The sequence below is a fragment of the Saccopteryx leptura genome, chromosome 2 (assembly GCF_036850995.1).
Source record: "Saccopteryx leptura isolate mSacLep1 chromosome 2, mSacLep1_pri_phased_curated, whole genome shotgun sequence".
Taxonomy (NCBI): Eukaryota; Metazoa; Chordata; class Mammalia; order Chiroptera; family Emballonuridae; genus Saccopteryx; species Saccopteryx leptura.
Window position 1 is genome coordinate 39,188,742 of NC_089504.1, and position 26,287 is coordinate 39,215,028.

Below are 26,287 nucleotides of genomic sequence, written 5' to 3' on the forward strand. Positions count from 1 at the left end.
GTCTGTATCCTTTGCCAGAGCTTCCTGAGCCTCTCTGAGGTCCCCTAGCAAGCAAAGGAGGGCTTGGAGGAAGCTGGGGTAGACAGGTTGATGGCACAGCCCCAGTTCTCGCTAACCTTCATTCTGGTTCCATCACGCACAGCCACATTTTCACCACAGCAATCTACTGAACCCAGAAACAGCTGCCCTCCAGGCAGCAGGCTAGATAAAGTAACTAACAATCTTCCCAGTCACCTGAAGGTGTCTGGCTTTGTGCCCAGGTCATTTTTCCCTACCCTTCTATATAGGATTATAGATAGTCTTCACCCCAATGTTTCATCTGAGACAAACACCCATCTTGAGAGATTCTAGCTTCAGCTGTCTCTGCTTATAGTCACTGGTAGGAAAAGGAGGTTGTGGGGCAGGGGGGGACTCCAGAGGGTTAATATGTCCCTTCTTTCCAGAGGGTTCCCATTAAGTATGAAGGTTCCTACCTTTTCCTCTGAACATTGGTGCATTTCCAAAGCCTCTTCCACTAAAAGAGGGTCGAAGCCCTTCTCACAGAGCTGTCCGTGTACAAAGAGATAGTCGAGAATCTAAAAAAAGAAACATCGTCTAAGCATACCTGTTTCCCAAGAGTCTTACATAAACCAGCAAGTGTGATGTCTGTTCCCCACCCTATTAGATCCTGGACAGGACTTGATTTTATGCCATCAACAGTAAGACCTCAGTGACTATCTGCTGAACAACAGACAGGCACACCCTTCAAAACATGAGTAGCCATTTTTCAAAGGAGTTCCTGTTACAGCTGACTCACATCTCCCAGAACATTAACTCCAAAGTCTGAGCAGGATATTCCTCTAAGAAATGGCTCAAGTCAAAAAAATGGCCCCAAGGTTTAGGCTTCCAGTACCCTATTTTGGAATTCCCTGAGCAGCATTGACAGGATAAACATTTCTGGAAGAAATCTGACCATACCTCAACCCTAGGGCAGGCTCTTGGGAGGGGCAGAGAAGGGGAGTCGTTGAGTAACAGTCCAACAGCTCCACTACTCCCAAGGCTTTGCTTCAGCCTAGGTTCCAGAGCAGCCCCAAAGCAGAAACACTGCTGCTGATTTCCCCAACAAAGTGCCTTGAGTCCCCCCATATTCAGGAACAGACATTGCTGCTGTGAGTCAGAGAGGCTCTAGGATAGAGGCAGGACACTACTTCAGCTCCAGAGGTCTAGGACCTCTCTCTGGCTGACTGCACATCCCCCTTACCCACCCCCACACCCATCCCCCCCAACCAAAAGTTCACCTGCTCGGCCCTGGCCGGTTGGCTCAGTGGTGGAGCGTCAGCCTGGTGTGTGGAAGTCCCGGCTTCTCCCAGCCAGAGCACACAGGAGAAGCACCCATCTGCTTCTCCACCCTTCCCCTCTCCTTTCTCTTTTCCCTTCCTGCAGCCAAGGCTCCATTGGAGCAAAGTTGGCCCAGGTGCTGACATGGCTCCATGGCCTCTGCCTCAGGCACTAGAATGGCTCCAGCATCACTCCTTGCTGGGTCCCAGTCAGGCACCTGCAGAAGTCTGTCTGCCTCCCCTGCTCTCACTTTTTTTTTTTTTTTTTTTGGGGGGGGGGTTCACCTGCTCAATATTCTCTCCTTTCTTCTTCATGGCTCTCAGGACACACTCACATGAGTAGCCCATGTTGACCACTGTCTCCACACACTGCCGCTCATTGGGAGACAGTGACTGCAGTTCAGAATAAACCTCGGGACAGCTGGGAGTGTTGGGCACTTGTGACACTGAGAAATTAGGAGGCGTGACCTGGTGGTGGAGAAACAACAGAATCAAAGCAAGAAAAACACGGGTCCCAGAAGACATGTCTCTGAAATGGCTCAGCTGGAGGGTTTGCCATTTTTGACACTAATCAAAACCCTAGTCAAGCAGTCTGCCTGGGAAAAAGGGCCAGGTTGCTGGCCAAACATCCCAAACAGGAATGAACAGGATATGTGTATGGGAGCTCCAGCAGAGGGAAGAGAAAAAGCTGGGAAGACATCTACAAGTTACTGTCCTCTGCCCTAGTCCACTGTGCGGAATGAGAAGCACGACAGCCACGTCCTCTTCCACGCCCAAATCCCCTGGGTTTGAGTTGAAGTTCTGACCCTGTCCAGGGGACTGAAGCCCTGGCTGGCTATGATTTCTCTGCAGGGCTCCATTATCCCTTTCCTAGGCTGTATCCTCAAGAGTCCTGAAGGGATCATTCGCCTCAAACACCCCAAACTCTGGAGCTGCCTCTCCCAACCATGTCACTATCCTCACTTCTATTGCTGGGCTTGGCAGACTGAGCGCTGTTCCCATACATGGCCAGCTCAGGGATACAGAGTTTGGAGAACACTCCACCTTTGCCTAACACCATGCACTGTGCTTCAATTCTCGGCTACAGCTGCTGTCCTATAGTCAAGACCAGGGATCCCCAAACTTTTTACACAGGGGGCCAGTTCACTGTCCCTCAGACCATTGGAGGGCCGGACTATAAAAAAAACTATGAACAAATCCCTATGCACACTGCACATATCTTATTTTAAAGTAAAAAAAACAAAACGGGAACAAATACAATATTTTAAATAAAGAACAAGTAAATTTAAATCAACAAACTGACCAGTATTTCAATGGGAACTATGGGCCTGCTTTTATCTAGTGAGATGGTCAATGTACTCCTCTCACTGACCACCAGTGAAAGGTGCCCCTTCCGGAAATGCAGCGGGGGCCAGATAAATGGCCTTAGAGGGCCACATGCGACTCACGGGTCGTAGTTTGGGGACCCCTGGTCAAGACTGTGACCTCAAGGACTGGAATGTGGACTCCAGGGCCCTATCTCTACTGTACTGGCACGGGCAGCCTGCTCCCTGCCACCCAACCTTACTAACTCCAGTCTGACTAGTGGACAGAATCCCATGATTAACTCCTCTCATCACTTCTGATAATGACTCAGGCCCAAGGCACGAAGGCCAGAGGACCAAACTATCAAAGGAACAAGGTCACAGCTCTTAAGAACCAAGAAAAAGCCTGACCAGGTGGTGGCGCAGAGGATAGAGCATCGGACTGGGATGCCGAGGACCCAGGTTCGAGACCCCAAGGTCGCCAGCTTGAGCGCGGGCTCATCTGGTTTGAGCAAAAAGCTCACCAGCTTGGACCCAAGGTTGCTGGCAAGCAAGGGGTTACTCGGTCTGCTGAAGGCCCACGGTCAAGGCACATATGAGAAAGCAATCAATGAACAACTAAGGTGTCGCAATGCACAACAAAAAGCTAATGATTGATGCGTCTCATCTCTCCGTTCCTGTCTGTCTGTCCCTGTCTATTCCTCTCTCTGACTCACTCTTTAAAAAAAAAAAATATATATATATATAATGGTTTTAAAGAACCATGAAAAATGTTACAACAAAATTTATCAACTTTTTATTTATGGAGGAGGTGGTTAGGAAGCAGGGAGCCCTGTCGTAGATCAAGTTCAAAATTATATAGTTAAAACCAGATGCTCCTCTCACCTGATCAGGTAGTGGTGCAATGGATAGAACGTCAACCTGGGGCGTGGAGCACCAGGTTCAAAATCCCAAGGTCACTGGCTTGAGAGTGGGATCACAGACATGACCCCAGGGTCGCTGGCTCTGCTGTAGCCCCCCAGTCAAGGCACATAATAGGTAGCAATCAACGAACAACTAATGTGCCGCAACTACGATCTGATGTTTCTCATCTCCCTTCCAGTCTTTCAAATTAAAAAAAAGATGCTCCGCCTGACCTGTGGTGGCGCAGTGGGATAAAGCATCGACCTGGACTGCTGAGGTTGCCGGTTCAAAACCCTGGGCTTGCCTAGTCAAGGCACATACGGGAGTTGATGCTTCCTGCTCCTCCCCCCTTCTCTCTCTCTCTTTCTCTCTCTCCTCTAAAATAAATAATTTTTTAAAAAACTTCAAATTCAAGAAAATAAACTTAAAAAAAAAAAAGATGCTCCTCAAAGTCAGCTGGAAAAAGTCAAAAGAACAATAGACCTCAAAGCCCATTGTTTCCACTTAACCCACAGTCACAGGGCTCAGTCACAAGGTTAGAGGAGTTACTACAGGGCACAGGAACTGGATCACACCAATCTAGCCACTCTGCAGGTCCCAAGATTCGTTCTGTTCAGGGATAAACTCTGCCTAGACCCAAGAATACCAACAGCCAAACAGCGTCTAGCCACACTGGTGGCACAGTACTTTTCACATCCAAAGATGTTCATCTGAGCTCTGAGAGATTCGTTCCCATGCACTGCTGAATCCTGGGAGCCTGGCTTTGGGCTTGGCACTTACAGATCAATAGTTGTTGAAAAACAGAGAACTTCAAAAGGGAATTTCATTTAATATAGCAAACTGACACTGTTCCTCCTAAAGCCCACTAAAATAATAAAACAATGAAAACTATTTAAAGTGAAAAATAAAGTGGGAACAGCAGGAGAAAATATATTTTAATAAAATTTCAGAACATGGAACACTAAAGGAAGAATGATAACTGACAGAAGCAATGAAATAAAAAGACAGGAGAGTCAATCCACCAGCCCCTCAAGACCCCTGGGAGGGGTTCAGTGTTTAGCAGCACAAGGCACTGTTGGAATAAGGCAAGAGCACAAAATGAGTGTTGAGGTGATATTTTTCCCACCCATCTTCACCCTCTACAGGAGGTAGAAAATTTAATCTCTAGAAAATGGGAACCAGACACCAGATACACCAGACATAACACACAGCAGAGATGTAAGAACCAAAACGGGGATTAAAAAAAATCTATAGCAGCCTACTCAACTTTCCTTTGCCCTCAAACATAATTCTCTGGATAAACTGTCACAGCCACAAAGAACTTCATCTTGATATTTTATAATTATTTACTGATTACAGAGATGAAGAAACACTGATTTGATATTCCACTTATTCACGCATTCATTGGTTGATTCTTATATGTACTCTAACCAAAATTGAACCAGCAACCTTGGCATAGTGGGACGATGCTCTAACCACTGTGTTATCCAGCGAGGATCATATGTTGACATTTTGCAGAGCTCCCCTCAAAGCCAACTAACCTTCAACTTATAGTGAAGCTTAATTATCAGCAAGCACAGCCCCACATACATCCCCCCTTTTGGTTTTCATTATAGTATACTTCACTCAACATGAATGGAAAGCCAAGCCAATACGAGATGCCAAAACAAAAGAGAACAGACAAAGCACTTGGAAATTTAAAATATGATAAAGTAAAATTTTTACTTAAAAGGCTGAGCTTTTTTTAAAGGTTATAAGATAGTCAAGGGTATATCCCAGAAAGTAAAACAAAGAGCTAGAAAATAGATACCAAATTAGAAAAACAGTCAAGGAGATCCAACATCCAGTGTATGGGAATTCCAGAAAATGAACAGATAGACAAGTATCAGAGACATTCTCTCCCAACCAACTCTCCTCCCCGCCAAATACCAGCTTTTTAAACTAAGCATGAACCTTAGTTTGAAAGGATCCAGGAGGGCCTAGCACAATGAATGAATGAGGTTCATCACTGGTAAAATTCAAATCTCCAGAAATGAAGGAAATAATTACAAAAGCTTGGGTGATGGAGCAGGAAGAACAATGCAGAATGGCACAGAATTTTGAAATATTAGCAATCAGTGGCATTTATACTCCAGTTAATAAAAGTTTTTTAAAAGGAGCAATCTCGGCCCTGGCCGGTTGGCTCAGCAGTAGAGTGTCGGCCTGGCATGCGGGGGACCCGGGTTCGATTCCCGGCCAGGGCACATAGGAGAAGCGCCCATTTGCTTCTCCACCCCCACCCCCCTCCTTCCTCTCTGTCTCTCTCTTCCCCTCCCGCAGCAAAGGCTCCATTGGAGCAAAGATGGCCCCGGGCGCTGGGAATGGCTTCTTGGCCTCTGCCCCAGGCGCTAGAGTGGCTCTGGTAGTGGCAGAGCGACGCCCCAGAGGGGCAGAGCATCGCCCCCTGGTGGGCAGAGCATCGCCCCTGGTGGGCGTGCCGGGTGGATCCCGGTCAGGCGCATGCGGGAGTCTGTCTGACTGTCTCTCCCCATTTCCAGCTTCAGAAAAATACAAAAAAAAAAAAAAAAAAGAAAAAGGAGCAATCTCTTGCCCTGACCTGGCCGGTTGGCTCATCAGTAGAGCGTTGGCCCAACATGTGGAAGTCCCAGGGTTTTTGGGGTTTGTTTGTTTTTTTTTTTTGCATTTTTTTCCCCGAAGCTGGAAACGGGGAGGCAGTCAGACAGACTCCCGCATGCGCCAGACCGGGATCCACCTGGCATGCCCACCAGGGGGCGATGCTCTGCCCCTCTGGGGCGTCACTCTGTTGCATCCAGAGCCATTCTATCTAGCGCCTGAGGCAGAGGCCACAGAGCCATCCTCATCGCTCGGGCCATCTTTGCTCCAATGGAGCCTCGGCTGCGGGAGGGGAAGAGAGAGACAGAGAGGAAGGAGAGGGGGAGGGGTGGAGAAGCAGATGGGCGCTTCTTCTGTGTGCCCTGGCCAGGAATCGAACCCGGGACTCCTGCACGCCAGGCCGATGCTCTACCACTGACCCAACCGGCCAGGGCCGGAAATCCCGGGTTTGATTCCCGGCCAGGGCACAAAGGAGAAGCGCCCATCTGCTTCTCCACCCTTCTCCCTCTCTTTCTTTTCTCTCTCTCTCTCTATATATATCTCTCTTTCCCCCTCCGCAGCCAAGGCTCCACCAGAGCAAAGTTGGCTCGGGCACTGAGAATGTCTCCATAGCCTCTGCTTCAGGTACTAGAATGGCTCAATTGCAGCGGAGCAATGCCCCAGATGGGCCGAGCATTGCCCGTGGTGAGCATGCCGGGTGGATCCTGGTAGGTCGCATGTGGGAGTCTGTCTGCATGCCATCCCGTTTCTCACTTTGGAAAAATACCAAAAAAAAGCAATGTCTTGAAATTCTTAAAGAAAAATCTTCAAATAAGAAATCTAAATATAGGTAAGCTATTATTCACACATGATTAAAATTAAGACATTTTTGGATATTCAAGGATGCAAAAACTGACAGGTTAACCATTATGTTTGAGAAAATTAACATTAGGTCTTTGATAGGTCTTTTGGAGCATCTGAACAAAATTAGAAATAGACACAAAGAAACTATGCAAAAATTTTAAGGCTAATTTATGAGAAAGAGAAAGCTGCCCCAAAAAGGAACCACAGTAGCCTGACCAGATAGTAGAGCAGTGGATAGAACAGGGGTCCCCAAACTATGGCCCGCAGCCCACATGCGGCCCTCTGAGGCCATTTAACCAGCCCCTGCCGCACTTCCGGAAGGGGCACCTCTTTCATTGGTGGTCAGTGAGAGGAGCACAGGATGTGGATGCAAAGTGCCCCTTCGCTCACGTACAGTATTACTTCCGGTGACGGACGCACAAGTCATGGCTCTGGAAGCGCGTCATATCACTTGTTACAGCTAGCAGTGACATGACAAATATGGAACCGGACATTGACCATCTCATTAGCCAAAAGCAGGCCCATTGTTCCCATTGAAATACTGGTCAGTTTGTTGATTTAAATTTACTTGTTATTTTAAATATTGTATTTGTTCCCGTTTTGTTTTTTTACTTTAAAATAAGATATGCGCAATGTGCATAGGGATTTGTTCCTAGTTTTTTTTATAGTCCAGCCCTCCAACGGTCTGAGGGACAGTGAACTGGCCCCCTGTGTAAAAAGTTTGGGGACCCGGGGATAGAGCGTCACACTGGGATACAGAGGACCCAAGTTCGAGACCCCAAGGTCACCAGCTTGAGCGTAGCCTCATCTGGTTTGAACAAAAAGCTCACCAGCTTGGACTCAGGGTTGCTGGCTCGAGCAAGGGGCTACTCGATCTGCTGAAGGCCCGCGGTCAAGGCATATATGAGAAAGCAATCAATGAACAACTAAGGTGTAGCAACACGCAACAAAAAAAACTAATGATTGATGCTTCTCATCTCTCCGTTCCTGTCTGTCTGTCTCTCTCTCTCTCTTTGTCTCTGTAAAAAAAAAAAAAAAGAGCTAAATCCTCAGCAACTATAAAAGGAAATATATAAAAGTGTCCAAAATGATAAATTTAGAAAAAGCAATATAAGCATTTTATTTAGAAATAGATAAACCCCACCAGAAATAGCTTCAAGTGCCTAACTAATGGGAAGCAAAACTGGAGCTGGAGAGAGGTGAGGCAGGGAGCTACTTGATTTCATTAAAATGTGTTTGTATTCCTTTGATAAAAAATAAATTTATTTTTAAAATCTAGAGATAGAGAAGAACTTTGTAAGTATCAAAACAATGGCAACATAAAAAATGATCAACAGATTCAAACACCTAATGTTAAGATAGTCTGTATGTCAAAAATTGTTTAAAATACAAGTTGAAGGCACTATTCTTATACTTATTGGCCACAATTAGTAAATCGAGGCCTCAGAAGTGTAAAGGAAAAGGCAGAAATAGTTTGCTGAAGTAACTACAGAAGAGGAATGAAAAGAGAACCCAATGGTGGAGTGAACCTTACCTGTGAACAGTTTCTCTGAATGGCTGGGAGACAGTGGGAAGAGACACTGACTAGAGCTAGGACGGGCAGTTTTATGTTGGAATCAGAATAAGGGCACATTAGAAGGCTGTTCTCTAAAGATAACCCCATGGATTTCTAAACTTCTAAGACTCCACTAAAACATGAAATCAAAATCTGAAAAATAAGACCCAAACATTGAACCTAAAATAGCCAACAAGAAGCAAATTCCAGGAATACTTCCCTGGGAATTCCTAAGTGAAGGATGTGTTTAGCCCAGTTGACCATACCACAACAACCCCCTGGCCTCAAGTTACTCACTATACTGCAGGGAAGAGCAAGTTTCTCACTATACTTACTGCAGGGAAGAGCAAGTTACTCACTATACTGCAGGGAAGAGCAAGTTACTCACTATACTGGAGGGAAGAGCAGCTATCTCTGGGAAAGATTCTCACTGTGGGTTTCAAAGACTCACCCTAAACGAGAGGATGTTTACCAGGATGGAAACCAGGCTTTCTTCCCTAGAGTAAGGGTCATGACTTCCTTTGAAAAACACTAGAATTCCACTCTGTTTCTATCTGCCCCTTAATAAAGGCAGCAAGTCCCCCAGCTAGCAAGAAATAGGTCCCCTCCTACCCTAAAATGAATGGATCCAAAAGAAACTTTACAATCAGGTAGGTCAAAGAATGATGAGTGTTCTGGTTTGAGAATGATCTCATCATTAGTTCATCTAAATCAGGGGTAGTCAACCTTTTTATACCTAACGTCCACTTTTGTATCTCTGTTAGTAGTAGAAATTTTCTAACCGCCCACAGGTTCCAGAGTAATGGTGATTTATAAAGCAGGGAAGTAATTTTATAAAATTTATAAGGCAGAGTTACAGCAAGTTAAAGCATATAATAATAATTACTTACCAAGTACTTTATGTCGGATTTTCGCTAAGTTTGGCAGAATAAATCTTTATAAAACAACTTACTATAGTTAAATCTATCTTTTTATTTATACTTTGGTTACTCCGCTACCGCCCACCATGAAAGCTGGAACGCCCACTAGTGGGCAGTAGAGACCAGGTTGACTACACTGATCTAAATGGTTACTATAACTTTAATGGGGTTGGGATGGCTGAGGATCCCTAATTTTTTCCATAGTGCTTTTAATTCCTCTAAAGTATTCAATGAATCATAAAGGAGGATCCTGCTGACCGGAGCCCAACAATGAACCTGGAGGATTTAGAATGAAGCCCATTCTTAGGAGGTAACACAAGAGTGTTATGTATTCTATCAAGTTTAATCTGGGCCAAGGTCCATGGAAGTTTCTAAGCAGCAGTGAGCTCTCTGACAATAAAAGCACTGACACAGACACAATCATTTACCAAGAATGCTACTGCTGCCTGACCAGGCGGTGACGCAGTGGATAGAGCGTAGGGCTGGGATGTGGAGGAACCAGGTTCGAGACCCCGAGGTTGCCAGCTTGAGCAAGGGGTTACTCTGTCTGCTGAAGGCCCATGGTCAAGGCACATATAAGAAAGCAATCAATGAACATCTAAGGTGTCGCAATGAAAAACTGATGATTGATGCTTCTCATCTCTCTCTGTTCCTGTCTGTCCCTAACTATCCCTCTCTCTGACTCTCGCTCTATCTCTGTAAAAAAAAAAAAAAAAAAAGACTGCTACTGCTACCTAAACGGGTGGTGGCACAGTGCATAGAGCGTTGGCCTGGAATGCTGAGGACCCAGGTTCTAAACCCCAAGGTTGGCCCTGGCCGGTTGGCTCAGCAGTAGAGCGTCGGCCTGGCGTGCGGGGGACCCGGGTTCGATTCCCGGCCAGGGCACATAGGAGAAGCGTCCATTTGCCTCTCCACCCCCACCCCCCTCCTTCCTCTCTGTCTCTCTCTTCCCCTCCCGCAGCAAAGGCTCCATTGGAGCAAAGATGGCCCGGGCGCTGGGGATGGCTTCTTGGCCTCTGCCCCAGGCGCTAGAGTGGCTCTGGTCGTGGCAGAGCGACGCCCCGGAGGGGCAGAGCATCGCCCCTGGTGGGCGTGCCGGGTGGATCCCGGTCGGGCGCATGCGGGAGTCTGTCTGACTGTCTCTCCCCGTTTCCAGCTTCAGAAAAATACAAAAAATAAAAAAATAAATAAACCCCAAGGTTGCCAGCTTGAGCACACGGCTCATCCAGCTTGAACACAGGGTTGCCAGCTTGAGCGTGGGATCAGAGACATTACCCCATGGCCACTGGCTTGAACAAGGGGTCACTGGCTTGGCTGGAGCCCTCCTTAAGGCACATATAAGAAGCAATCAATGAACAACTAAGGTGCTACAACTATGAGTTGATGCTTCCCATCTCTCTCCCTTCCTGTCTGTCTCTTTATCTCGCTTAAGAAAAAAAAGCTAAAGCTGGGAACTTACACTAGTTATAAGCAGGCCAACGCTCATCTTTCTACCAACTAATAGCAGGTCTGTTATGGTCTCTAAAAGATATTCCACCAGTACAATCAGGCTCCTTTCTGGCTCTAAATATGGTCTTTGATATGCTGTCTTTAAAAAAAAAAAAAAAGTTTTACTGCTTTTAGAGAGACAAAGAGAGGAAAGGGGGGAACATTCACTGGTTGCTTCCTGTATGTTTTATTGGGGGATCAAACCCACAACCTAGTTGTTTTAGGATGATACTCTAACCAACTGAGCAAACTGGCCAGGGTCTAGGCCAGGGGTCGGGAACCTTTTTGGCTGAGAGAGCCATGAATGCCACATATTTAAAAATGTAATTCCATGAGAGCCACACAACGACCTGTGTACGTTATGCATTATCCAATAAAAATTTGGTGTTGTCCCGGAGGACAGCTGTGATTGGCTCAGCCACCCGCAACGATGAACATGAGTGGTAGGAAATGAATGGACTGTAATACATGAGAATGTTTTATATTTTTAATGTTATTATTTTTTTTTATTAAAGATTTGTCTGCAAGCCAGATGCTGCCATCAAAAGAGCCACATCTGACTCACAAGCCATAGGTTCCCGACCCCTGGACTAGGCTGTTGTTATAAAAATCTGTGGACTGGTACGGCAGTAGGTTTTTGGACTTCTCTGATTTCTAGCCTAAAATGCAACAATGTATTATTCTGTGCAGCTGAAACAACCACATCAAAAGCTAAGCCTAGACTGACCAGGATGTGGCCCAGTTGGATAGAGCATCAAACTGGGACACAGAGGACCCAGGTTGGAAACACCGAGGTCACCAGCCTGAGTGCAGGCTCATCAGCTTGAGTGTGGTGTTGCTGGCTTGAGCATGGGATCACAGACATGACCCCATGGTCACTGGCTTGAGCCCAAAAGGCTGCTGGCTTGAAACCCAAGGTTGCTGGCTTGAGCCCAAGGTCACTGGCTTGAGCAAAGGGGTCAGTGGCTCAGCTGGAGCCCCCAATCAAGGAACATATGAAAAACAATGATGAACAACAAAGGTGCTGCAATGAATAACTGATGCTTCTCATCTCTCTCCCTTCCTGTCTGTATGCCCCTATCTGTCCTTCTGTCACAAAAAAAAGCTAAGCCTACACTCTGACAAAGTAACCTCACTGTATGTACAACTTTGTGTGTGTGTGTGACAAAATACGCCAATTTTCAAGATGATACAAGACGCAACTTTTTTATCAGCCCCTACTTCAACAACATTAAATCTGAATTCCTACCTTCCCTCCCCCTCTCTCTTTGGAAAAAACTGCAAAATTCTTAGAGGGGAGAACAAGAGAAAGGAATTACAGGATTAAATCCTACGGGTTTAGGCCCTGGCCGGTTGACTCAGTGGTAGAGCGTCGGCCTGGCGTGCAGGAGTCCCAGGTTCAATTCCCGGCCAGGGCACACAGGAGACGCGCCCATCTGCTTCTCCACCCCTCCCCCTCTCCTTCCTCTCTGTCTCTCTCTTCCCCTCCCACAGCCAAGGCTCCATTGGAGCAAAGATGGCCCGGGCACTGGCCCGGGCACTGAGGATGGCTCTGTGGCCTCTGCCTCAGGCGCTAGATAGAATGGCTCTGGATGCAACAGAGTGACACCCCAGAGGGGCAGAGCATCGCCCCCTGGTGGGCATGCCAGGTGGATCCCGGTCGGGCGCATGTGGGAGTCTGACTGCCTCCCAGTTTCCAGCTTCGGAAAAATGCAAAAAAAAAAAAAAAAAAAAAATCCTATGGGTTTAAAAGTGACAATTTTCTACATTTTGCTTGGACTTCTGATACAAATTATCTTCCAGGTACTAAGGCACCACCCAGTCTGAAGAAACAATCCCAATAAAAAATAAACTTCAGGGCAGAATGAGACAGAGAAGTGGAGATGGAGAATATATAACAAGGAGTGCCAAGCAACCTTTAAAAAAAAGAAGAAAGCTAATGGTAAAAAGGTACCCCAAAAAAAGAAAGCCTTAAAAAAATGCAAGCAAAGAGAAGAAACTGATTAGGCAGGAAAACACCATTCATATGACACACTACCTTTTTAAAGGTAAAGACCAAAAGATGCAGGCAGGGAAAAGCCCATGTTAACCAGTGTAGGTGCAGAGCTAATAATCCTTGTCCTTAAAAAATAACCAGAACTACATGGCGCAGTGGATCTCGAACACTGAGGTCACCGGTTCGAAACCGTGGGCTTGCTTGGTCAAAGCACATATGGGAATTGATGCTCCTGCTCCCTCCCCCTTCTCCCTCTCCTCTTTAAACTGAATAAAATCTTTAAAAAATAATAATTATTATATATATATATGGAAGGTCTACTTGGCCAGGCCCATCTTACCCAAAACCTTGAAAAGAATGCGAGGTGGCAACTGCTAGGTAAAATTTAGAAATCTTTGCAGCTGTAATTTAGGGGGATTTAAAGGCTTACCGTGGGACCTGTATTTGGAGGTGATGATTCTTCTGTGCACACAGACAAGACAGAGAGGGAAGGCATCTGGGAGATCATATCAGAAGGGGTCAGGGTTGGCACCTTTGTGCCACTGTCCAAGTTCAAAGCTGAAAGCCCAAGAGTATGATGCCCATTGAGCTCACTGGCACTGCTTTGGGTGGAAGGCTTTAGGGAATTCTGGAACGTGCCACTGCGGAGGCAGGATGTGCTATGGAAAGTGCTTTCCAGCATGGCCGTCTTCTGACTGCTGTCATCGGAGTCAAGTTTGGGGAAAGACAGGGATTTGATATTGCTTACTGCAGGGATGGGGGGGAGGGGCACTTTGGAAGACAGCGACATCTTTTCACAGTTGCCCAACTGTGGTAAAGTTATAAAGCCATTAGGTTTGTGAAGAGGCTTGAAATCTAGTGTTGCCTGCTCCAGGGATGCCAGGACCTCTTCATCCTGTAACACAGACCCAGAGCCTCCTCTAGGCAAGTTATTGTCCAATAACTGAGCCACTATAGGTCCAGTGTTTCCTACCAGAATGTTTCTTAGCTCTTCCTTCTCATCAATAGTTTTTAATTCAAGATTATCAAATGGGTCTTCTTCACACTCAAAGTCAGCAGGATTGAAATCTGCCTTTGTATGAGGTGGGCTGAGAACTTTCTGCTTCGTGGCACTGCTGCTGACCCGAGTAGGTGTGAGGATGCTGTTGTGCTGTAAGGTGGCAAGGATGGGGTTAATAGGAGGTGGCATTGTGGCTGTACTGTGGGTCTTGGAGAAGCTCATTTTGCTATCGCCCTCTGGGCCACTCTTAGAATTCACTTTAACTTCTGTTTCCTCAGCCTTACGCCCTGCTTCCCGCTGGGCTTCTTGGATTTTCTTAATATCTTCAGCCCACTCAACGGTTTTCTTTTCCAAGGAGAAGTCATACTGCAAAGATATATCAGAGAAAGGAGGTGTGAACCCAGGTGGCTGCCCCTCCCCAGCGCAACCCCACCCGATTCACTTCCCCACTCAGCACAAGAGGAGAACTGTGTGAGGCAGCATTTAAAGTGCATTGAATGATCTCAACTCAGGAAGACTAAGGTTTCCTAATCTTAAAGGATTGAATCAAACTATGCTCCCAGATTACTTCCAGAAATTAACTAAAAAGAGCTCCCACCATCTCTAATCTTATGAACCAGGCCAAACGTTAACTTGCCATTTCCCTTGCTTCTCTCCTCTCAGGCCATTTCCCTTCCTAGAATTCTTCATTGTTGGCTCAAAGCTCAACTACCTCCTCTATGAAACATTCCTGATGGCCTGCTCCTTCCTCTGAACTGTTTTATAAAGTATCTAATATATACCATTTGATGAAGAGCACGTGATCACAAGTAGCTTTAATCTTCCTCTAAACACTTCCCTAACAATATCACAAGCTTTTTGTGGGCAGTAAACTCGGCTTTAGGCCTTACAGTCTCTATTATCTAGCACAATGACCTAATAGATCTGCTCAATAATAACAGTCCCTAACATTTAAAATGCACTTACAAGGTACCATGCATGATTCAAGACAGTTTATGTAATTACTCTCTAGAAGTTCTCAGCAATAGTTTAAAGTAGGTACTACTGTTATCCAACTTTACAATGGCTATGCCCAAGGTAATAAATGCTATTAAGTGGTAGATCCTGGATCTGAACCCAGGGTGTATGCTTCTTAAACCACTATCAAATTACAATTTACAGATTTCTCTAAATGCAAGGAAACTGCTTATTAAGCAATCTAGACATAGTCAAATTAAGATTTTACAGAGCACATTGCACAAGAATTTATGTCATGGTTTAACAATCCCTTAAAACACAGTACAATTTACAAAAGTTTCATTTGCACTCTTGAAAAAATACACCTATTATATAAAACAAAATTCACCTAGGGACAGAAGAAAACAAAACCTTTGTCATTCACCCTAAAGCACAGAAGCTAATCAATACCTTGTGTGAGGTCAAGGTTGGAGACAGATTAACAATAAAAAGGGGGGAAAGGAGAGAAGAGATACAAAGTAGGCGAAATATAAGTACCTCTTGTCATTCCCAAACCTTTAGCTTCAAAAAGCACAAGAGGAGCCTGAAAATGCACGTCAAGTTCATTAACACCCACCCCAACCAGCTGCTAGGTCTCAGAAAGACACCTGGGGGATTACTACGCTTCCTTTCTATCACTAACAGCACCGTAAGAAAACAGCACTTGGGTAAATACTGCTGCTTCTAACTGGGGAGGAAATTCAATTTTGTAGCTGGTTTCCTCCACCAAAAACTGAGGCTGTGACGAACTTTCTGCTGTCTGTAAACATAGGTCTCTGATGTTCTACTCTTAAGAACAATTAGAAATTTCTTTCCTTTATAATAAAACCTTTACTGAGCTTTTGTTTTTTAATTACTAAAGTAATGTAGAATACATGGAACACAGAAAAAATGCAGGAAAAAATAGAAGTATGACTGAAAAAATAAGAATGTGGTCTGGGTGCACAATAATAAATAATAACAGCAAAAAATTTACAGAGTACCAGGAACCACAGTAAGCAATGTAAGTGCCTTATTTTGTTTAATCTTTATCACAACCGTAAAAGCTAATTATCCCCATTTTACAGATGAGGAAATGGAGGCTTGGAGAATTTAAGCCATCTGTACAAGGTTACACTGCTATTACATGGTAATTCTAGCCCATGAATGAGTGACAGCAGATTCCACTTTAAACCTCGACACTAAGGACCACTCTCTACTACTGTGGCTACCACCACCACATTCAATGAAAGCTTTCTGGACCCTGATTTTATTTATTTATTTATTTTTACCGGTTCCCTCTGATGAACTTTCAGCTGAAAAATTCAGTTTGTACTACCATGCAAGGACAAATATGACAAAGTTAAGGAAGCTTCAAGCTAGCTGTCTATGACTCTAGGTCTGATTCTTCTCTGCATATCCAGCACCAACACCACAGTCAAATTCTGCAAACAGAAAACAAAGAAATTTTGGCCCTGGCTGGTTGGCTCAGTGGATAGTGTGTCAGCTCAGTGTGTGGACATCCAAGAGAAGCGACTATCTGTCCCCCCCCCCATCCCCTTTTTCTCCCACTTCCCCTCCTGTAGTGTGGCTCAACTGGTTCCAGCATGGCCCTGGGCACTGAGGATAGCTGGGCTGGTCCCATGACATCAGCTTCCGGTGCTAAAAATAGCTCAGTTGATTGGAGTATCAGCCCTAGATGGGGTTGCCAGGTAGATCCTGGTCAGGGCACAGGTGGGAGTCTACTTCACTATCTCCCCTCCTCTCACTTAAAAAAAAAATTTTTCCCCCCTGCTGGCCCACACAGGAATAGAGCTTGAAGCCTTGATCTCCCCTTTTGTTATTAGTGGGTGCTATGAGTCAGTGAGCACTGATCAAATAAATAGAGAATTCAAAATAAATTTTCAGAATGGATCAATGAAGTGATGAGTAATATGGGAACTAATGAAAGAAGATGAAGGTTTTTTAAATCATATTATTAATAGCATCCTGCATACAGAGAGGTAGTTACCAAATATTTGTTATTGCCAATAAAAAAAGTCACCAAGCAAACAAAAACAAAGTAAAACTTTATAAGGAAAATCTATGTTTTCTGGTACAATAAAGTCTCTCTACACAAAAGAAATGCCAATTCAGTATTCAAAAATATGTAAGATACTCAACATCATTAGTAATTAGGGAAATGTACATCAAAACCACAAGAGACCACTACACACTTAAAAGGATGTATATAAAAAAAGATAATAACAATAGTTGCAAGGATGTGGAGAAATTGGAATTGCCATGAAGTGTGGGTGTGATTATAAAATAATGCAGCCACTTGAGAACAGTCTGGCAACTCCTCAAAAGGTTGTAGTTACCATATGACCCAGCAGTTCCACTCTGAGGTACATACCCAAGAGAAATGAAAGCACATGTCCACACAAAAACCTATATACAAATTTTCATAGCATTATTCCTAATAGTCGGAAAGTGGGAACCACCAAAATGTCCATCAACTGATGAATAAACAAAATATGGCATTATCAATACAATGGAATGTTATTCAGCCATAAAAATAAATGTACTAATACTTCAGTCATACAACATGAATAAAACTTGAAAACATTATGCTAGGTGAAATAAGCCAGTTACAAAAGGCTATATGTTATAATATTCCATTTATATATGCCCAGAAAAGGCAAATTTATGAAAACAGTAGATTTATAGTGTTTGCCAAGGGTTCACAGAGAAGGAAAAATAGGAAGTAGCTGCTAATGGGCACTAGGGTTGTTTTTTTGGAGGAGGGGTGATGAAAATGTTCTAGAATTAGATCATAATGATGGTTATACAACTGTAAATATACTAAAAACTACTTATTTGCACACCTTAAAAGGGTGAAGTTTATGGTATGAATTATATCTTAATAAAGATGTCACTTTTGAAAATGCAACTGAAATATTCCCACTATGACTACTCACTGCATATAGACTGAATATACAACAAAAAGTATTTTTTAGAAAAGTATGCTGATGCCTTTGTTTCTGGATGCCCTAGATACAAAACAACTTTAACAGAAAGTGTATTTTTTAAAATCTTGCCTGCCCAGGCAGTGGCGCAGTGGATAGTGTCGGACTGGGATGCCGAGGACCCAGGTTCAAGACCCCAAGGTCGCCAGCTTGAGTGCGGGCTCATCTGGTTTGAGCAAAGCTCACCAGCTTGGACCCAAGGTTGCTGGCTCGAGCAAGGGGTCACTCGGTCTGCTGAAGGCCCACAGTCAAGGCACATATGAGAAAGCAATCAATGAACAACTAAGGTGTCACAACGAAAAACTAATGATTGATGCTTCTCATCTCTCTCCGTTCCTGTCTGTCTGTCCCTGTCTATCCCTCTCTCTGACTCTCTGTCTCTGTAAAAAAAAAAAAAAAAAAAAAAAAAATCTTGGCCCTGGCTGGTTAGCTCAGTCGATTGAGAGCACCACCCCAAAACAAGGTTGTGGGTTCAATCCCTGGTTAGGGCACACATGGGAAGCAATCAAAAATTGCACAACTGAGTGGAACAACAAATGCTTCCCTTCCCCCTCCTCTCTCTCCCTCCCTAAAAAATAAAAATTAAGCCCTGGCCAGACAGCTCAATTGGTTGGAATATCATCCTGGAGCACAGAGGTTGCCAGGTTCGATTCCCCAGTCAGGGCACATAAGGAGCAGCTCAATGTTCCTGTCTCTTTCTCTCCCTGCTTCTCTCAAAAAATGAATAAAATTCTTAAGTCACAGGAAGAAGTGTTTGAGTACTGTACTTCACTGTTTTTCCACTTGACCCCTTTTCTAAACTGTAAGATCCTGGAGGATAGTGATTAAGGCATCTCTATCATCAGCCCCGCAGAGCACTACTCAAAAGCAAGCATTCAATATATGTGTACTAAAGGAAGAAAGGAAGGCACACAAGACTATCTGCTGCTTTCAAGAAGTAATTCTATATATACATTTATATATAACTGAGCTTTACAGACGAGAGAATTGAGGGTTTTGGGTTTTTTTCTTGTATTTTTCTGAAGCTGGAAAGGGGAGAGACAGACAGACTCCCGCATGCGCCCGACCGGGATCCACCCGGCACGCCCACCAGGGGGCGATGCTCTGCCCTTCCGGGGTGTCGCTCTGTCGCGACCAGAGCCACTCTAGCGCCTGGGGCAGAGGCCAAGGAGCCATCCCCAGCGCCCAGGCCATCTTTGCTCCAATGGAGCCTTGGCTGCGGGAGGGGAAGAGAGAGACAGAGAGGAAGGAGAGGGGGAGGGGTGGAGAAGCAGATGGGCACGTCTCCTGTGTGCCCTGGCCGGGAATCGAACCCGGGACTCCTGCACGCCAGGCCGACGCTCTACCACTGAGCCAACCGGCCAGGGCCAGAATTGAGGTTTTGAGATAGATTTTCAGCACAATTCTAGAAGAGTAACTAACGGTTTAGTACGGTGAGAAAGAAAAATTTTCAAAGTGGAAATAAACAGCTCATGAGAAAAAGCATGGTATACAGAGGTAATAAACACTGTATATTCAACAAATTGCTAGTAACCTGGTTAGAGGGAACATAGATGGACGGGACGGTAAAGAGGGACAGAGTAATGAGAAAAATATTACCTAACTTGAGTGACCAAGAAGATGAGGATATTAACAAAGAAAGAGAAAGAGGTGAATAAGCAAGTCAGATAGGCAATGGGGACTTGTTTCAGACAAGGCACAGAATCCCAGGAATATACAATCTAACAGATTATACAAGATTTGTAATAGATATACAAATGCGTATATTTATGTGTGTATGTGACAATGTGAGCCAAGCAATAACAGAAGCTATGAGAAATACAAATAAAGGATATGAGAATGTTTATTTCTGTTTCACTATACATCAAATTCTTACTCATTAAAATTTTAAATGCACTAAACTTTAACTAAAAATCACCACTTACCTGTACTTCTCTGACAACCTGCAAACAATCAGGCAAGGAGAAGCCAATAGGTAGACCAACTTTAGCTGGTGTTTTGAATTTGTCTCCTATCTTAAATGGGACATCATCAAGGTAACTGAAAGTCCCTACAATCAAAAATAAAGTAGAAAATATCAGCAAAAATCTTATTACTTGTTTTGCTATAAGCTTAGGTCTAGGATACAACATTAATTTATGCTACCTTAAGACTAGAAGATTCCTTCTCTGACTGCTTACCGTCTCTTGATTTTAGATCTCAACTGAAGAAATTCTACTTTATCTTATTAGGGTTTATTTTCAATTATACTTAGTGCAAAAGCCAAAGTACTCACAGTGGCCTGAAAGGCTTCCTCAATGCTTACAACTTCTGTGCCCTCAACTCCTAATAGTCACCTCCTAACACAATGCACTAAGTCACAATAATTCTCTCTATTCCTCAACCATAACTGGGTCAAACATAAATCAGAAATTCTGCCCTGGCTGCTCTATCTGGGATGTCTTCCTTCAGATACTCATGATTTATTCCATTATTCCCTTCAACTCTTTGCTCAAATGTCATTTTCTCAGTAAGGTCTGCCCTGACCACCCTATTTAAAATTACTACCCACCCCACCCTTATCACAAAACCCCCATGTAACCACTTATCTTCTCCCAATAGCATTTACTACTTTCTAACCTACTATATAATTCACTTTTTAATTATATTGATTGTCTGACTTGCTCAATGGAATGTAAGCTCCTTGTAGGCAAGTATTTAAGATGATTTTATTCACTGATGTAGTCTCAAAAACTACAACACTGCCTGGCACCTATTGGGCTTTTAGCAAATATTGTTGAATTGATGACAGAATCTCCACAAAAGAACCTCCCTTGATTAGGACTTCTCTACTTTAGTAGGAATCACTTTTTAATTAATATAAAGAATTACTCTAGATTTCTTGTTTTTAAGACTGCTTTCTGGAACAGATGTGGAAATACTTAAGAAGCACAACACTTATGAAAAGAGAAAAACCAAACAAGACCATGGGATTCCAAGTAGGATTATCAGGAGACACATCTAAACTGCCTTAACTCCCTATAGACTGCTGCCTATCATAGATGAATAATACAGAATGAACAGGACACCATCACAGATTTTATAGGGTCAGACAACATGAGAGTGGCTTATATATGACTCCTACTGGCTATACACTAAAAACTGGACCATGTTTCTTTTCTAGACCAGGTTTGGGACTAACTTACTGGCAGACCAACACGATGAAACATAGTTGATAAAATGAATTTTTCTTTTTGAATATTAGCAGCTACTAAAATAGGCTTGTTTCTGGGCCTCACATTAGTATATTTTCTTTAGCACTCACAGACAAAGCCAAGTATACCTCTTCCATAAAGATCAATTCTCTCCCTTTTAAAAAGTCTATAGATTTTAAAGACTTATCAAGCCAAGATATATTTGTAATCTTGTCATCATTCCCAATCCTGATGTAGATATTGCTCTGATACACCTGAAACCCTCCAACAGGAAGAAAACTCCTGCTCCTACCCAACCCGAGTCAAAACATTTTAACTATTTGCCACTCAGCTTGTAAACTAAATCCATAACATTTCTATTTAATGCCTTTTCTAGGGCATAACCATAATTATTAACAATCTAGAAAAATTTCCAAGTTGGTTATACCTTCATAAGTGCTATTTTCTCACATGGCAATGCCTACCACATTCTCACTCTTATTTACTTGATTAATAATTTTTAGTCCTTTAAGGATGATTAAGAATAAATCTCTTCTCAATCTCTGAACACCTACTTCACATCACCAACTCAGGTCTTAATTTACCATTCTGTGTTGTTAATACAGTGTGTCCGTAAAGTTATGGTGCACTTTTGACCGGTCACAGGAAAGCAAGAAAAGACGACAGAAATGTGAAATCTGCACCAAATAAAAGGAAAACTCCCCCAGTTTCATACCTATTCAATGCAGTTCGATGTGGGCTCACGCACAGATTTTTTAGGGCTCCTTAGGTAGCTATCCCGTATAGCCTCTACAGACTCGTCACCGACTGATGGCCTACCAGAACGGGGTTTCTCCACCAAACTGCCGGTTTCCTTCAACTGCTTATCCTACCAAATAATGTTATTCCTATGCGGTGGCGCTTCGTTATAAACGCGCTGATCTTCACGTTGCACTTTAGTCACGAATTCGAATTTAGTGAGCCACAGAACACACTGAACTTTCCTCTGTACCGTCCCACATCTCGACTGGCATGGCCGTGGGCTGCTCCGCTGTATACACGGTGTTACGTCATCATCTGTACATGCGCACATGCTGCCACATCATCCTACAGAAACTGGGAGGGTTTTTCTTTTATTTGGTGCAGATTTCACATTTCTATCGTCTTTTGTTGCTTTCCTGTGACCAGTCAAAAGTGCACCATGACTTTACAAACACACTGTAATTTGTTTCCTTGTTCCCCTTAGACATTATGGGTGAGAACTTGAGTGTTCCATAATAAGGGGGAAATGTTTCGTATCTACTCCCACCAAGCTCAGTATAATGTCTCACAGATGAGATCTGCTCAAAGTAAAAGGCAAATAAAGAAGACATGGTCTTATACTTTTGTGTTTAACTCACCCTTCATACTAACTCATATTCAATTAATACTTATTTAAATTCAAAATAATTTACCTAAAATGGCAAGACTAGTCATGAAAATGTTTTAATAGAATACTCATGCAAGACACAAATACAAATAAATTTTTTTTAAAAAGGCACAAATACAGTTCCATTGAAAATTAAAAACAAAGCTCTTTTTGCCTGACCTATGTTTATACAGTGGATAAAGCGTCAACCTGAAATGTTGAGGTCTCCTGGTTCGAAACCCTGGGCTGGCCCAGTCAAGGCACATATGAGAAGCAGCTACTATGAGTTGATGCTTCCCACTCCCCACCACCTTTCTCTCTCTCTCTCAAATCAATAAATAAAATCTTTTAAAAAAAATAAAGGCTCTTTTTAATTTTAAATATCCCATGAAAACAGGTGCTCAAATGTTACTGAAAGTTAGATTCTAACTCTAACTAGTACTCCCATTAACTGGAAACAAAGCTGAAATTAGCATTTTCTAAGAAGCACTGGAAAGAATACAATCAAGTTAATCACAAAATTAAGTCTTTTGTTTAAGAAAAATTTAAGTATACATTCAAAGTTAGTTAATTACATGATACACACAAATTACAAAAAAATCCTATCCGTAGTAATACAAACATGATGTACAAAAAAATCTACCCACACTACTAACAAAATTTTCTTAAATAAACAGTTCTATTATATGGTAATAGAGTTGAGAACTATCTATAAAAAAGTACTAATGATATCTGAGCCAAATGAGAATATCTTTCAAGAAAGGTGTTCAGTTCCCTTGCCTACCTTTCAGTTAGGAAACTGTAACGATGTTGTATATATACACTTATGATTTATGTGAAAATTTTCAATTAAACATTCACACAAAATTACAGAGATCTGCTACAGAATGTGAAATAGAAAGAATATGTTACTCATACTCTAAAAAAAAAAAAGCCAAGTAATCTACAAAATGAACTTTTCAATATACAATGTCTGGCATTCAATAAAAAATAAAACATACAAAGAAGAAAATCTAATCCATCAAGAGAGGAACCAGTCAGTCATCAGATACAAATCCAGTGATGGCTAAGAAATTGGATTAGTGAATTTTTAAATAACTGTAATAAAAGTTAAAGGATCTAATGGAAAAGGTTAATATGCGTGAGCAGATTGGGAATTTCCACAGAGATGGAAATATAAAAAGACAATTAGAAATGCTAGAAATAAAAAAAAAGCAGTATCAGAGAAGAAAAGTTTGATAGTTCACAAGCAAGGATATGTATGCACTAATCAGAAGACAATACACAGCAGAGAAAAGAATCAGAAAACTTGAAGTTAGGTTTAAAAAAAAGTTACTGAATGTAAACACAAAGAGAAAATAGTTGAAAAAAAAAGAAACAGATTCTTAACATGTCTCTGGAATATTATCAAACAACCTAATGCATATGTAATTGAAGTTTCAAAAGCATGAGAGAGAGGCACAGAAGAAATGTGATGAGAAAATAAATGACTACAACTTTTCCAAAAGTGATTAAAAAAAAAAAAATTGCCTGACCAGGTGGTGGCGCAGTGGGTGGAGTGTCGGACTGGGACGCAGAGGACCCAGGTTCGAAACCCAGAGGTTGCCAGTTTGAATGCGGGCTCATCTGTTTTGAGCAAAGCTCACCACCTTGAGCCTAAGATGGCTGGTTTGAGCAAGGGGTCACTCAATCTGCTGTTCCCTACCCCCCCCCCCCCCCCCCCCCCCCCCCCCCCCCCCGTGAAGGCACATATGAGAAAGCAATCAATGAACAACTAACTAAGGTACCGCAATGAAGAACTGATGCTTCTCATCTCTCTCCCTTCCTGTCTGTCTGTCCCTATCTGTCCCTCTCTCTGTCGCAAAAATATAAAAATAAATTTATAAAACCCTCAACCCACAAATCCCAGAAGTTTAGCTAACTCCAAGCAGGATAAATACGTAGAAAATCAACCAAGGCACAACATCGTAGTCCAAATATTGAAATAAAAAAATAAAAAGAAAATCTTTAAAGAAGGGGGGCAGCATATTACATACAGAACAATTAAATGATGGCTAACTTCTCTACATAAAACTGTAAAGCAGGGGTCCCCAAACTATGGCCCGCGGACCACATGCGGCCCCCTGAGTCCATTTATCCGGTCCCCGCTGCACTTCCGGGAAGGGGCACCTCTTTCATTGGTGATCAGTGAGAGGAGCATAGTTCCCATTGAAATACTGGTCAGTTTGTTGATTTAAATTTACTTGTTCTTTATTTTAAATATTGTATTTGCTCCTATTTTGTTTTTTTTTACTTTAAAATAAGATTTGTGCAGTGTGCACAGGGATTTGTTCATAGTTTTTTTTATAGTCCGGCCCTCCAACGGTCTGAGGGACAGTGAACTGGCCCCCTGTGTAAAAAGTTTGGGGACCCCTGCTGTAAAGCATTAACAGATCAACATTTAAAACCTTTTTTATAATATCAAATACCTTTTTCTATCACTTAACATAAAAAGTATTTCAATGTCACCTAACCAGGTGGTGGCACAGTGGATAGAGCGTCGGACTGGGATGAGGAGGACCGAGGTTCGAGACCCCAAGAATGCCAGCTTGAGTGTGGGCTAATCTGGTTTGAGCAAAGCTCACCAGCTTGGCCCCAAGGTCTCTGGCTAGAGCAAGGGGTTACTCGGTCTGCTGTAGTCCCATGGTCAAGGCATATATGTGAAAGCAATCAATGAACAACTAACTAAGGTGTCGCAACAAAAACTAATGATTGATGCTTCTCATCTCTTTCCGTTCCTGTCTGTCCCTATCTATCCCTCTCTCTGACTTTCTCTCTGTAAAAAAAACAAACAAACATTTAAAACCTTTTCTATAATATAAAATACCTTTTTTATTTTATTTTTTTATTTTTTGTATTTTTCTGAAGTTGGAAACGGGGAGGCAGTCAGACAGACTCCCACATGCGCCCGACCAGGATCCACCTGGCACGCCCACCAGGGGGCGATGCTCTGCCCATCTGGGGTGTCGCTCTGTTGCAACCAGAGCCATTCTAGCACTTGAGGCAGAGGCCACAGAGCCATCCTCAGCACCCGGGCCAACTTTGCTCCAATGGAGCCTTGACTGCGGGAGGGGAAGAGAGAGACAGAGAGGAAGGAGAGGGGGAGGGGTGAAGAAGCACATGGGCGCTTCTCCTGTGTGCCCTGGCCAGGGATCGAGCCCGGGACTCCTGCACGCCAGGCCGATGCTCTACCACTGAGCCAACCGGCCAGGGCCTAAAATACCTTTTTCTATCAGTTAATATAAAAAGTATTTCAATGTCACCTGACCAGGAGGTAGTGCAATATACAGAGCATCGGCCTGGGATACTGAGGACCCAGGTTCAAAAACCCAAGGTCACCAGCTTGAGTGTGGTGTTACCAGCTTGAGCGTGAGATCATAGACATGACCCCAATGTCACTGGCTCTGCTGTAGCCCCCAAGTCAAGGCACATGAACAACTAAAGTGCAGCAACAAGTTGATGCTTTTCATCTCTTTCCCTTCCAGCCTGTCCCCCTCCCTCTTTCACTACAAAAAAAATAAAATAAATAAAATTTTTAAAAAAAGGCATTTCAGTATCTCAGTAGAAATTAAACCAAGAGCAAAATACACCTCTCTAGGAGTTAGTTAAATGATAATAAATAAGACAGGTTGGTGTCTCAAAGGAAGGAGTTACTTTTCTTGTTTGATTATAAAGACATATTTTCCTAAATTAGAACCTCAAGGTATTTTTTCAGATATTAAAAGACTAATTTATTTTTTTCAATT

General features: G+C 43.2%; 1 protein-coding gene across 9 annotated transcripts in view; it reads right to left on the reverse strand.

The window, feature by feature from the left end:
* The window catches only part of UBAP1 (ubiquitin associated protein 1), an 81,272-nt gene that overhangs the window by 254 nt on the left and 54,731 nt on the right, over window positions 1–26,287 (reverse strand). For 5 of the 9 annotated variants that reach the window (XM_066367796.1, XM_066367794.1, XM_066367797.1 and 2 more), the window contains 4 exons: window positions 19,847–19,971; window positions 13,369–14,304; window positions 1,602–1,784; window positions 474–575 (listed from right to left, as the gene is read on the reverse strand). In XM_066367796.1, coding sequence (XP_066223893.1) covers window positions 474–575; window positions 1,602–1,784; window positions 13,369–14,304; window positions 19,847–19,971 — 1,346 coding nt within the window. Of the gene's footprint in view, window positions 1–473; window positions 576–1,601; window positions 1,785–13,368; window positions 14,305–19,846; window positions 20,054–26,287 lie in introns of those variants that run through there. The other 4 variants (XM_066367802.1, XM_066367800.1, XM_066367799.1 and 1 more) reach the window with 2 other exon arrangements.